Here is a 15,169-nt window from a genome sequence, read left to right on the forward strand (position 1 = left end):
GGGACACACAGGACGGGCGCTAGCGCCCGTCCTGTGTCTTTCTTGTGTCCGTGTCTTCTTAGCGCTATGTGGCAAGTGAACCATCACCAACTCGCCGAAGCTTCGACTCTGACTATACTGATGCAGATGAGCATGTTGCTTCACCATACATCAGTTTCGTAGATAAGGAGCCAGGCTTTCTGGCAACTGTATAAGGTCAAGGAGATAGGGGAGTGCCGTCTACTATGGAATATAGTCTTCGAATTTCATTGAAAAAGATGTCATGACTCGACTACGATGTGCATGCGCAGTATTTTTTTTAGTTTTAATTTTTGCTCTTCTGTTTTCTGGATGGTTCACTGAGTCCTGCGCCTTCATATACTTTTCCGAGAATGTAATAACCAGTTGTTAGTCCGCGTCTGTGTCGTCTCCAGACTTCCGTTTGTCCTGTTTCCTGCGCTGCTTAAGCAACCGTTACCAACTAGCCCACTTTTATGTTCTCGTAAACAAATCTTCGCATTTTTTATTTTGTATAGCGATGTGCAAGAAAAAAGAAAACGCATATCACTGAAACCCATCTGCGTTCTATTTTTTTTTGTCCTGAACCCGTTTGAACCCGTTTGAACCGGTTCGAGACGGTCCGAACCGGTTCGAACCGGAACGGAATGGCCCTCTGGAGCCGAACCCGGAACTGAACCCGAAAGGCGTGAACCCGAACCCGAACCGAACCCGAAAAAATACCGGTTCGACACCCTGGATATAACAAATACTATAGACGGAACTCATGCACGCGTGTTGCATACGTATATTCATGCCAAAATTTCTGCTAGTGTGAAAGCACTATTCCGGTGAGTAAACTCCGGGAAAGATCTTGCGATGTTTTTGGGTTTGTGCCAAGTGATATAAATAAATAACTTACATCAAGTAAACAACCGCGACTGGGATTCAAACCCGCTTCGGCGCAAACAGATCAGCTTCGCTGGCGACTGCGCGGGAGCACTAGGCTATCGCAGCAGTCGAACACGCCTCGTATTGTTGTTGTTGTCCTCATAACAACAAAAACGTTAAACTGCAATGCTGCCCTCTCGTGCTGTGCAGTCCACACCGTCTTCTTGATCTGCTAACACTACTATTAAACTAATATTCACTCTTTGAGCTATGTGGCGGTAGAGACAGAGTGCGCTGCATGCGGCGGTGTGGACAACGTTGTCGTAGAAATGCGGCACTAGAGCAATACTCGTTGGAGTGGACAACATTGCTGCAGAAGCACGGAAGTGCAGCATAGGCCGCCGGCGTAGATTGCGTAAATTGGCATTGATGATGAAAAAGCTAAATACGTGCATAACTGGCTCCCTGGATTAATGTACACATCAATCGCGCTTTCAGGTGCATGGCGGTGGTGTTCACCTGAAAAAAAAAAAAAAACTGCGCTTTCGCACAATATTTTGTGCTTAACAATGCTTAACCGCCAGCCATTTTTTTGCTCAGTGGTTTAAAAATCCGAAAAAAGTTAGCCTATCTCTGTGTTCTGTGAGAGCGCTCGGTTTACACTTGGAATTGCACTCAAAGCAGAACATTTCTCACCTACTTCAGGGCTCCAAATGTGAATAGTGTGGAAAAATATAATCCCTTGAGGGTTACAGTTGATGGCCTCTCTTTTTGTTTCTGCATGCAGCCAGCATAACAAGATGTAATAGCGGTAGAACTCTATGCATACAATTTTGGGGCCTCTGCATCGATACACTTCCGACCTTTTAAACTCAGAAGCCTGCGAGATTAATGCCGCCAAGAATAAATTTCACTCCCAAGCAAGGGAACAAGGAAGTAAGCAGACCGAGCATGCGTTTCCTACATTCGCATTTAGCGAGATACGAATTTTGTATCCACCAGGATAAGCGCATCCATGCAGCTTCGACGTTATTTCCTGAAATGGGCCAGTCTTTGCAGGAAGGAGTTGAAAGAGAGAGCGCAAAAAAAAAAAAAAAGATGGCCTCACTTTGCTCCCTCTGTGTCTATAAATCTGACTGTCGGCTGCTTCTTCGGTTAAAAGAAGGCTGTGGCTAGAGTTCCGTCCAGACGGAACTACAATTTGCGCTAGAGTTCCGTCCGGACGGAACTACAATATGCGCTAGAGTTCCGTCTAGACGGGATTACAATTTGCGCTAAAGTTCCGTCCGGACGGAACTGCATGTAGCGATGGGGTCCCGTCCAGACGGAACTGTATCTGACACCATACAGTTCCGTCCAGCATTATTTGCCACAAGAGTTATGTCAAGACGGAATTAAAGCTGGCGTTAGGGATTGGGAAACTAGTTTGCTTGCAGACTTTTGCATGTCCGTTTAAAAAAGTGGCAATCCTGTTCCGCCTAATGTGTGACAGGATATTCTGCTGCATCATTTTATTTTCCAAGCAGTTAATGAGAAATGGCAATAGAACGAGTTTTGGTTTTGGTTTGTTGGTGCGTTTGCATAATGCTTGTTGACCGTTTGTGTACGTCTTAGTCTTTTTCACGCTATGTCATTTAGCAGCACAAATAACGACAGGGCTTCACATCACTTCGCGAAGAGTTTCTGCACTCTGCTTCTAACAGTGTCGTTTTCCCGACCCTGCATGCATGCACGGAAGTTATACCTTCGAGGCTGTAACTAAACGCAGTACGCGGAGAGATATTTTTGTGCCGTATACATGCGTAGAGAGAACATCTGGATACAGCTTTGTCAACTGGTTATTCCAGAGGCAAATAAATGCTTTATGTGGGTAGAAATCACCCCTTTTTTATAGTATGGACAGTACGGACATTATACAGTGTTAGTTTTACGTACGTAAAACCTTCACGCACGTAAACGTGAGCAGTCTACGTAGCGTACGCTGGTGTCGCTTCGTACAGTTTTAGTTACATGTACGGGACGCAAACTGTGTAAATCTTCCATAGAACCTAAAAAAATGCGCTAGCATGTTGTGCCGTGACATCTAGTACAGATAAAGAAAGCTAATTTTGTTTAGCCGAGCTGCTTGGAGCGGAGCCAGGCCGAGCCACAGTGCAGGCGGTAAATACTTTCCCCCTTTCTTCTGACAAACGTTGAGCGATTTCATTCCACCGAACTGTATGTTGCATGTTATCTTCAAAGGGGTTGCTTTCCTTCACGTCCCGCAGCATATTTAAATCATCGCTTTTCGAGAAGCGAAGGCGCGCTGGTGTCCCACTCATATTGACGACGTGTGCGTATGGAGCCAAAACGTGCACCGTTTTGCTTTTCCCGCTGACTGTGCCGAGGATCTCGCGATATCCCGCGAAGTTTTGAGCTTCGCGTGGTCTCGCGAGACCGTTGGCACACTCGTTGCTATGACGATTACAAACGCTTCTCCGTCAGGCTTAGGAGCTGCTGAAACAGATTTCTATCTGGAAAACAAAAGCTAGTTATCACCTAAAACTTCATGCGAGAGCAAGAATGGATTAACTGAAGGCAAATACAGCAGTTTACAGCAAGATACCTCGTCGAGGGATTAGCGACGAAGCTGTTATCGTTCTGAAGCGGGCGGGCAGGGCGCCGCCATCTTGCCAACGCCACGTACGCAAGCAAAGTGAAGACCGCAACGCAAAGATCCGAATCTCACGTTCGTCCGTGCGACCCAGGCAGACACTTCACGTTCTGCGCATGCGCACTGGTGACACGTAAGCCCTCTACTTACGTGAAGCTTCTACGTACGTGAAACTAAAACTGTCTATTGTATGGACGGAACTCTAGCTGCAGCAAATGTTTCGTCTGGACGGAACTGCAGCAGCAGCAAATGTTCCGTCTGGACGGAACGCTAGACACTCTGTTAAAGGAATTATAAACAAAAACTTAGCTTACTGCGTTTGCTCTGGATGTATCATCTTCATTGCTTCTGATTATAGTGATATGTTTTTAGCATCTGCGCTCTGAGGCGTTCGAAGTGATCAATGAAAATTGATACGCAAGTAACTGCAGTTACTGAGTTTCTTCCCCATGATTTCGGTATCCGACGTGTGATGTAGAATGAGATTAAAAAATAAAAGAGACGTTTATTCTCTTTTATTTTTTAATCTCATTCTACATCACACGTCGGATACCGAAATCATGTGGAAGAAACTAATTTACCTTACGTCTGTTAGTTTTGAGGAGCATCTGAACTCCTGTAAAGATTTGGTTTGGTTTGGTTTATTGGGGTTTAACGTCCCAAAGCAACTCAGGCTATGAGGGACGCCGTAGTGAAGGGCTCCGGAAATTTCGACCACCTGGGGTTCTTTAACGTGCACTGACATCGCACAGTAAACAGGCCTTTAGAATTTCGCCTTCATCGAAATTCGGCCACCGCTGCTGCGATCGAACCCGCGTCTTTCGGGTCGAACCCCTGTAATCATCTGAGTCGAGAATAAAACGCTTGCACGTCGACGAGGAAGTCGAAATGTTCTTCCAACGTAGCTATTTTTATTTAATTATTTTTATTAGCTTAGTTATTCATTTATTTCAAAACGTACAAATTGTCCGAATTGGCAGTAGCGTACGGGAACAAAGAATTCCAAAAGCCCTGTAAACAAAGAAAACACGAACATACCCAGCAGCAATTCAGCTACAAACACTTTCATGCACTTCGGAAGTGGTCAACATTGCCTCTAAAGCATACAATGTTGATTGAACATACAAAACTAATAGTACATGAAAAGAAGACAAGGGAAACAGTTAATGTATATTTTACATGGTGAAATTATAGATCAGCTAGTGCCCTAAATGTTTGTTAAGAGCGGCCGGAAAGCTACTGCCGTCTAATGTAACTATTTCGTTTGGCAGCCTGTTCTATTCACATACCGTGCATGCGAAAAAAAAAAAAAAGAAAACGACGGATGTCCAACAGGATGTCACCCGCCTTTGTCACCAAGCGTTCTTGAATGTTATCAGAAAAAAATACTCTCTATTTCATATGCGTCCATAAGGATGACACTTATTATCAGCAAATACGCAGTACCATATAGATTCCCCATGCTTCGCTTTCCCCCATCTTATCAGTTTGGTGCACAATAGGAGCCAAGTCCTTTCTTTAGGCAGTGCTTTCTTTAGGGCGCTGCGACATCGATGAAGCCGACATTGCATCAGTGATGACAATATGACGCAACTCCATTAATCTCAGTTTTTCTCGTCGCTGAAGCCGCCGGCATTGTCTGAAACGCTACGTCTAAGAACAAATATTTTACAAGTATGAGGCACTCGACCATAATGAGGTTATCTTAGCCAAAGTACCGCATTTTTACGGTGAGAGCCTAGGTTGCATTGACGCGTTTTGTTTGCACAGTGATGACCCTCTTTGAAGAAGCAGTATAGGCAAACTTTTTGCAAGTGGCTTGAAGACAACGCTTCTCCCACGGAGTGACGTAATGCCCTTGAGGAGTGTTAGTAGAAAAATATTGCGCGCATTGAAAACTTGTCGGCCTAGGTACAAAAGGGAAATGGTAATTTATCCTATAAGCCTAGCATTGCAAAACGCGATGAATGGCTATGCAAAGCACTTTTTCACATATTTATATTTTAAATATAGAGATGCATTGTCGTCGCTTGCTTCAGAGGGAAACAAACAGCTAAGGAACTGATCACGCTTCATTTTTGACCAATGAAAGTAGAGCAGCCGCACTTGGAAAACAGGTTGTGCCCTTTCAAAATTTTTTTAGATAGTCTATACACTATGAATACACACAAAAAAATAACTATAGGAAGGCAATAGAGTCCATAAGAAGTCTGCAGACTTTCAATACACCATTTTTATAAAGGTGGATGGAGTGCTTTGATTTACTGTCGCAAAGTAGACGGTGAGAGGGGCTCGCCAAAGCTCATCTAGAAGAACTAGAAAGTGCAATAGGGTAATACATGCATAACCACCACAGTTTTGTGCCTTATATCCAGCCGGAATCGCCGCATAAACATTAGCCGGCAGTGATATTTTAACACATGGAAGAACATCCGGGAAACTACATTTCGCTCATCCGTATACGTGAACTATCAGTACGTTTCCTAAAACGTCCCTTTTTTCCTGCAGCAGTTTGCTCGACACTATAAATACATCCCCGTGTTCAGTGCTTTTCAATCAGGGGCCTTGCGGAAAGGAAGTCTGAAGAACGTGCAAACTGCTCCAGAGAATTCAATATGACGAAGAAAGAAGGTGAACAAACAAAAAATATACGACTTTTTCTTTAAAATTTTTGCACCAAATCAATTTTTCACTTTGCTGTCCTCATTTTTTCCCCTCGCCAACTTCCTTACAGGTCCTGGCCCTCCTGGCTTGTATCGCTCTGGCTGCCGCTGGTTCGAGAAGTTCGAGTCGAAGCTACTCGACGCCAGTTGGGGGCTACGGTGATTCACCGTACGGCTCGTATAAAGGTAAACACAAAGAGACCCTCGGCCCCTCACGAACAAGACTGCGAAAACGGAGCATGCATATTAATGTTGACCGAAAAGAACTCGACTTATATTTAGGAAGGTAGACGTTTCATATGTTTTCAATTCCTGCATTTACGGGTCGGTCAGCGCCGAGTCAATTCGTCCTCTGGGCGAGATCGCTGCAAGTGCTGCTTCGGTAATGAAGGAAATTCTGTCATACGAGGAAGAGAAGTCGAGGGACGACGGACAGAAATAATTTGCATGAGTGGAACTCAAAACACGGTCAGTGTAAGAGCTAAGTGCTTCTTTTCACTTCTTCTACTTTTTTCTTGCCGTTGAACAAAGCTATGTGTTTCTTTTCACTACTACTACTTTTTTCAGCCGGTAAACATAATTTCCACGTGAAGAAAATGAATTTCGAATGTTCGGCGTTCAATATGAGCGCGGAAGTTTCATTTCGGCCTCCAGAAAAAAGACACGTATAGTTCCTTATGTCTCATATTTGTTTCCCGAAACAGCCGTCGCGGCATAATTAAAATAGGGTATTTCGGGCGACTCTGCTATCGTAATAACATCATTAAATCCCGATATTCAGTATTCAGGTACAATCACGCAAAGTGGTTCCCACAACGGTCTAAATATAAATACAACAGGGAAACGTTGCAGCCACATCTGGTCGGGACTTGCATGGGGCCATGCTATGGCAACAGAAGCTGCAATTAATTTTCTGTGGTACAAAAAGTGGTTTAGACCACTAACAGATGGCGCGACAATACGTGCCTGTCGCTGCTTGCGCATACTGGACACACATGGCATTGACATTGCTTTATTTCTTTTTATTTCTTTTTTGACATTAATTTATTTCTCTATTTCTCTTCTGAAGCAAAGGTTCAGAAAACCATCGCACTTTTCTGAGTTCAGCCCTCGCCTATTTATCCTTCAGCTTTGAGGGAAGCTCTTACTGCGCTCATTTGTTCCTGACATTAAGGAAAAGAGAATTCAAAGGAACCACTCCGACTAACACTTAGGTACCCAGAAAATAGCGCCTATGTGAAGAGACGTAGTAGATGTTTTGCAAAATAAACCTTTATATCAGGACTCGTAATCTACAAATAGGAACCTCTGTACGTGTTAGAACAACTTTTCCATAGTGTTAACTTTTTTGACAGGCAAACTCAAATTTTAGGCTTCTTAAATTTTTGAATTTGCCTTACCGGGCCTTGCGTCTGATGAGGCTGGCGGCAAGTTATATAGCTCTGCAAGTCTCCTGAGTTAAGGCTTTGAAGCGCTTTTAATCAATCATGCCACTACGAGTATTTCCGCGGAGGGTTGGGGACGTATGCGAACACTGGCGATGAAAAGGGAGTATTAAGCGCCGTCAGTATTGTTTTTTATTCCCATATCAGATTAAAAGAATAGACTTCGTTGAAGAAATAGGAAAGCTGATGGGTTTTTTTTTCAGTGCTCTGTATTGTGTTAAAGTTGGAGTAGCCACCTGAAAAAAAAATACTAAAAGGCTCTAGTCTCTGAAAGCACTACATTAAAGCAGATTGCCTTTAGCCGAGTACATTACTGCAAAACAGATTAAAAAGCAAGAGCCAGATAAGAACTTGCCTTTGTTACGGAAGGTGGAGCGCATGTCCTGCACAAACTGTTTTAACCGATTCCTAGCGAATATTACCGCGATAAACGTAGCGTAAATGTTCGCGTTTTACCAATAATTGGTAAGCATATGTATTCATGGCGCTTTATTAGTATTTCGGGCAGTTTCATGAGTTTCCTTGAGAACCAGTACGGTTTATGTTTCCGGAGCTAAACCATCTATAAATGCTCTTAATACGTATTTTTTTTTCTAGGTGTGAATGCTCTTGTATTAGGGAGAGCTGAGTCATTGATGACTCCGTATGTAAACTGTTCGTTACATACTAATTTCGATTTTTCAAACTGCTGAACGTAGTCCTGAGCACGTTGATTTAGCGGTTAAACAAATGTCACCACAAGAACAGGCAACGTACCTAGCGTTGAAGCATTTATTGTTACGCTCCCTGGCCTAGAACTTAGCCATCTCAATTAGGAGTACCTTAATCGCACGTATCTCTTTGCGTTTAATCCTCCCACATCGGCTAACATTGTATTACCGAGCATCAGACCTTTAATAAGTACGCGAATAATTGTGACAGAAAAAGAGCATTTATGAATGCTATGCAAAATGGCTTCTTTTCGTGGTTTTAGAAGTTCGTTTCTCTGAAAGTACGACGTGAAAAGAGCATCGTATTCAAGTCGTTCGATACAAGTGTAAACAACACACTGGCATTGTTTGCCGCATGCCAGGTACAGTCTTTGTCAAATGTAACCAGGCTGCACGTTTTTCTTCTCAGTCGTATATTAAAGCTATTGTGCCAGCCCTCAAGCTCTGAATCCTTGTGTGGTGAGAAGAACCCCTGTTCTCAACTTCAAAGAACTTATTGATTTTTAGGGAAGCCGTTAGGGCTCTTTTATACGAATGAGAAGCAAACCATGCAGCCTGGTTACTTTTGACAAAGACTGTACATAGGAATTCTATCGCATTTGCTGCGACATTGTTGTGCGCCGCCTTCAAAAGCACCATTCTTCATGCATACGTGCTGGACTTACATGCAGGCGGCAAGTCGTCTCGTCTTGCATACGCTTCCATCCCGGGTGGAGAGGTGACAGGGGCGGACGTGACCCTGGGCTCTCCCAAGGTCGCCAAGGGCATCCTGCTCTCCATACGCGTCGTCAATCCAGACGAGAGCTCCGGACAGCCCACGTACGCAGCCCAGGTGCCCATCCACTTCTCCGGTGGACGCGTGACCACGGGCCCCGTGGTGTACGGCCGCGAGCAGCCCTGTCCAGAGGACCACATCCACGGCAGCCGGCAGCTGCACAGCATCGTCGGGGGCTACTCCGGTGGGTCACGGGGTGGACGCGGCTACTCGTCCCCCGCGTACCAGAACGCGCTGTCAGCCGCCAAGAGCTACAGCGTCAGCCAGCAAATCCAGGTCGGTGTGCCGAGCACCGCCAAGACGTACCAGTACCACGGCCAGTCGTACGCCGTCCCAGTCAGCGCCGTCCCGGCCGCGGCGTCACAGGAGGACGCCAAGTCGTACGTCGCGTACGCTGGTCAGTCGACGGGTGGTCCGCACTACCAGAGCTACCAGGTGGCGCACTCCCCGTCGGCGGCTTACCCCAGCGGAGCTGTGACGCAGGCCGTCAGTGACGGGAAGGGATATGGCGCAGCTGCTGCTTACGGGCAAGGACACGCTTACCAGGTAAAGTTGCTTGCGGAAACTTGCAATTGTAAACACAATAGTCGCTTTTTACGAGAGAAGCTAGAGTAGAGCTGATTCGTAGGCCTTGTTAAAAGCCAGAAGCATGCTCGTGAAATACCCAATTGATAGAAAATACTACCCGTGTGGCTGGTTCGTTACTGATGCGGCATTATTCACTTTGATAATGGGCGCTAAAAGGGGCTCCTGAGATTTTATAGAGCCTTGTACGTTCGTTAAGCTCATAAATTGCACGAGGATGGAAAGTTAGAAAGCAAGCTTTCCGGTCACATGGAATACGTATACCGAGAGTAATTAATTGTAGCAATACTCTGCTTTATGAATTTCTGCTTAGTATTAATATTACGTTCATTCCAACTTGTAACATGTTTCCGCAAATAAAAGGTAACTTCTAAGACAAGACACGAGACATCGTAAACGTTTGCGCTTGTTGAAGAAAGTGAGAGGGAGGGTCAAGAATTATGAAATAAAATGGCATGAAAGGTCGCTTTTACTTTAAACCAGATACCGGTAAGCGGTTGTGCGCCTCTTAAGGGAAATGTGCATTTTTGAAATCGTCGTTAGTTTTTTACTTTTCATGTTCTAAATAGAAGATAGCGTTTTCCTCTCGAAAGCACTGCTTCCTAGCTCGCGTCAGTGATAAACTTGCCATTGCCATAGGCGGCATCTGTGCATCCACAAATGTCCATAGCACCGAATTAGTTGATGTGGCTCATATTTGCATAATTTCAGCGTGTAAATGTTTTTAAGAGTCTGCGATTGCAAATCTGGATTCACTGATGTTGCTTTGAGCCTAACGAGCTGATAGATTTCCCTCTCTAATTGCTTTTAATCGGTCATATGAAATGAACTCGCATTATTCTTATATTAACCCCTCAGTGTCCGGCTTATTACTTCTGATACACAGTGTAAATAGGTGAATAACGTTTTATTTTAGCTTTCAGAAATACGCGAATTCCTAATTAATTGCAGAAACGGTTTTTTTTTTCGAGACTATCTATGAACATAAAGTCAAAGTGCAAGTTTTCATTCATTCATCGGGCTTGCTGAAAGAAAAATCTATGTAAATGTTATCTTTAATGGTAACGCAACCCGAAATTTCTGCAGTCGAAATGCTGTGTCGGCCAGTGATGAGCAAGTTTTGAATCTTTCCTGATTTACTGTATGCTGTTACATTGTTGTCTGCATTTTTATTATACTAAGACAATCAGAAAGCATAAAATTGAGCTAAATTTAATTTTTTGTGATGAAATTTTTCTTAACTAGTGTATAAGTTTTTCACATGTTTGCAACGAAAGCCTGCAAGTTCCACACATCCATCCCAAGTTTCCAATACCTGGGCACAACAGGACTGAATATAGGGATGGCAATAAGAAAAGGCCATGAATGAAAATTTGAAGCACAAAGCTCTGGCACTTTCAAAGTATATATTTACTTTCATATATTTTTCTTTGTGGGGAGTTGTCTTACAACTTCTTGGAAAGGGAAAGCAAGCTGTGCTGTTCACAGGCACCATCTAGACAGATCACTATACACGCACAGATCGGTCAAAATAAAATGCGGAGCATGGTTAGGCGTTTGACCTCTTTTCGCGCGTTCCTTAGAAAAAATTATAAATAATTTTCGGGCTTAAACGCGAACGCACCAGCGGCATTTGCTAACTTTTGTACTAAGTATCTTCTAAAGTTCACTAGCTGAAGAATGAGAGAAGTTTGATCGCTGAAGCATGGTACGCATTAATTTGGCCGCTGCTGTACATATAAACACAAAAAAATGTGGCCAAAAGTATAAAAATGTCGAGCCTTCCGACCTAGTGGGTAATGATCCGGGTCTGTTTCTTAGAATTCTCTCCTCAAGCTGTTGCCGCATTCCCTCATATTCTACAGGCATTGTTTACAAAGAAGTTCCGCCTCGCTTCTTCTTCTCTAGGTCGTCGCACAAGGAGGTGACGGCCAAGAGCACGTCTACGTGACCGCACACCCTGGCGCGCACGGCGGACATGGCGGACATGGGGCCACAGCCGTCGCTCAGAAGAGCTACACGCCGTACGCCGTCCAGGACACGTACAGCGTTGAGGCATCGCCGTCTAAGTCCTACAGTGGCGAGGCCGGTGGGGCATCTGGCAACGCCATCGGCGGCCAGCAGGTTTCGTACGAGGTGACTGACGGAGCACACGCCAAGGCAGGCTACGGTGGCGGACCAGCGGCTGCCTACGCGGCGGCTCCCGGCTACGGTGGACCGAGCTACGGCGGTGGTGGCGCAGGGGGTGCTAGCTACAGCGCTGTCGTGGGTCGCGGATACACGACTACTGGTGGACCAAGCTACGGCGGCTCGGCTGGACCAAGCTACGGTGTGGCTACTGGACCCGGAGGATACGAGAAGCCATCGTACCAGGTCGCCGCCTACCCAGGGGCACAGCCGACGTACGGAGTGAACGTCGCAGCTTTCAAGGCGGCGGCTGCCGCAAGAGGATACGGTGGCTACGGGGGAGGGGCAGCAGGAGGAGGAGGAGGAGGCAGTGGAGGAGAAGAGCAGACCATCATTGTTGCGGCGGACTCGCCTGCTGCTGGCGACGGCGGCAAGTCGTACGCTTCGTACCAGGGAGCGGCGGGACCGTCGTACCAAGCGGTTGGCGCGGCCCAGTACAAGCCCGGGCAGCCACAGCAGCAGTACAGCGGGCCGCAACAGGCTGCGTTCAGCAGATACACTCATCCGGGGTCCTACTACTCCGGAACTTCGTTCGCCGAAGCGAACAGGCTCGCCCTGCAAAAGTACAATACTCTTCTGAGCCGAGCAGCGTCGATGGTTGGAGGTCCGCAGAATCTTAAGGCTGTTGCGTCACGGTACAACATCCCGTGGAATTGGTAGGTATCTCTATCTAACATTTGCACTGAGATGGGGAACTGGACAAGGCATGAAATGAGTCAGTGCGTTATTATTGTCCTTAATAAGAAAACGGCGATTTTCGACAAATCCGCTCCAATAGAAAAAGCCCCGCCACAATATGAGGGGCTAATCTGCCGTGCAGGTTAGCTTCGCATTCTGCGTTTATTGGAGGTATTCCTGTCTGCGACATAATGATGAGTGCTACCCAAAGTGGCTCTTCATATGCAGGATTATTCGACATCAGACCAAACAGCTTGCACTCTCAAAATTGCGTTGTGCCAGCAAAAAAAAAAAATAATAAATTGATAAATTTGAGTGAAAGGTTGCTCGTTCATTGCATAACAGTGCCCATGTGACATGCCCAAGGCTGCGAAACACTAGATACATCACAGCTATCAGCGACGAAATATGTTGGCACGATTTGGTTGCCTTTAGCTTTGATCGCATATAGCAAGAAAGCGTTGGTGCATAGTAGGATTGTCTTTTGTTGGTTTTTGTTTTCATGTGATCTGTCTCCGTGCTCATCGAAAACGAGTTGAAATAGAGGTTAATCAGCGATTTCTTTAAAGTTTGAAGCACTTTGACCAAGGCTTTTTTAAGCAACGTCGACGCCTATTCCGTTTGGAAAGGATAAAAAGGGGCAGAGTGTCTGCGGCAAGGTTGGAACAAGTGTTATTAATCACAAATTCTCGGCATAATTTCTTGTAGGTATTTCCCAAGCCTACTATGCGCTGCGCAGGTAATGTTCAAAATGAGTGTTGTTAGATCAAACCTGCCTGAGGTATTTCGTTTCCAGCTGAACTTGGTTTGAAAGGAGTCCTTGCGTAGCGCTCTTTGAAGAAAGTGGTGAGGAAAAGCTGAAGTTTCCTTCCGAGTGCCCGCGCTAAGTTGTTCCAGTATTCCTAGTACCAGAGCTTTAAATATATCGCCAAACGTGGTAACGGACAAAATGCTGTGTATATTGAATGGGTGTGAGGAGAATTAAGAACAATAACAGAGTTTCAAGCTGCGCATTTTCCAGCCTTTTTGTTAAATATAGCTGGTTTAAATGTGTGCCGAATTCTAGATATTAAGTATCGCTAACGATGCGTAAAGAATTGCAGCGGTGGGCCGGCGAATAAATTTATTCATTCTAGAACTAGGGATAGGTTAGGTCTTTCTAATGAGCTTGGCGCATGAAAGGCTTAGATGCTTATGCGCCATTAAGCCCAACACAACCCAACTCTTTCAAATGAATATGTTACAGAATAAAGGCGTCTTGCCGTTAGCTATAGTTTTCTCTGGTTGGTTCGTTGGAATGAGCGTACCTGTATTTTTGCACATTTCAAATGTGCGCATAATATCACAATAGTCAATGACGGCATAGAGATGCAAATTTACTTTTGAAATGAGCAAGTCAGAATAAGCAGCTCTAAAGTGTAATAAATAAAATACAGTGCTTCTGCAACCAGCGTGCTGACATGAGTGTCTTGAATGTGACATGCTACGGGCTGTTGTGAGGTCTACATCATGTGAGTGTGTGCCCGCGAGTTTATTGGATCATAAGATGCCCCGCTGCTTTGGCTGGCAGCTAAAATAAGTGTTTCGGCTAAAGAACTAGCCATGCACTTCAGGGGCATTTCAGTTTTGGAGTATTGGTGCATCTTTGAAAGAATTTACAATACGGAAGCACTCAAGAGGTGTCGACCACAAACGAAACTTTTCAGTTGAGCGTATTATCGTAGCCTCCTATGTGGTAAGTCTTTAGCTCGCGTCACCTGTCTTCTATAGTAGTTATCCCACAGAAAAGTACGCCATGATGATGGTCTATTGTAACAGACTGCGGCTTACGGCAGTATCTACATCTTGTGTCCAACACGATAGCTTTACGTCCTCCCCAAAACTGAGAAAAATGGCAATGCCGAACTTAGTAACAGTTCCCCTGTTTTAAAATTTCTTGCCCTGATATCGGTGCCTCCGTGTTGAACTCAAGACATACCACTCGACAGCGCATTAAAAATGACCAAGAGACTGTATAACTAGCCTGCTAGCTCGATGTTGTTTTGGCGTTTTATTGAAAGATTCAGAAAACGCTGTGATTATAAAGAACAACTATATCTTAGCCTCGCCGCTTTCTGTCCTTCAGCCCAAGATTACGGGACTGACTAGAACGGAGAACAAAAAACACACTGCTCTATAAGCTTTGCGAGCATTGTTGAGCATCTTTAATAAGCTGTCAGGAACTAAAAAAACGTGAAGCATAGCAGCAAACATGCTTACTTATAAGAAAGAAAACTTTCTGTGGGATATCGTTGAATGTTTACAACTCGGTAGTAACCATATGGAATATTGTTGGGAGCTTTTCTCCGGTGATGCACCCTACATAAAAACTGTGCTCTTTAAACGTCAACGTTGATCACTCAGTAGGACAAGCTCTTTAAAGACGGTGTCGAGCAAAGTAGAACAAAGTAGGAGTAAAAATGAGTCATCTTATCTCAACGCGTGCTTTTTAGAGGCGTACAATCAAAGTTGTCTTTTCGTCGTCGTGTGACATATCATTTGAATGAAGTACGAGCTGTGATTAACAGAAAATAACCATTACTTGGCTGTTGCTTTCAGATGGACCA

At 44.9% G+C, this 15,169-nt stretch overlaps 1 protein-coding gene across 1 annotated transcript; it reads left to right on the forward strand.

The window, feature by feature from the left end:
* Positions 1-6,248: 6,248 nt before the first annotated feature.
* LOC149359004 (uncharacterized) lies at positions 6,249-12,545 on the forward strand (the record flags this gene model as incomplete). The annotated part of the gene is made up of 3 exons (XM_089567604.1): positions 6,249-6,369; positions 9,010-9,659; positions 11,607-12,545. Coding segments are annotated over 3 exons (1,710 nt in total), but the record flags the coding sequence as incomplete, so codon positions are not given.
* Positions 12,546-15,169: the final 2,624 nt, after the last annotated feature.

The sequence above is a fragment of the Amblyomma mixtum genome, chromosome 2 (assembly GCF_055824585.1).
Source record: "Amblyomma mixtum isolate Tamu chromosome 2, ASM5582458v1, whole genome shotgun sequence".
NCBI classification, from domain to species: Eukaryota; Metazoa; Arthropoda; class Arachnida; order Ixodida; family Ixodidae; genus Amblyomma; species Amblyomma mixtum.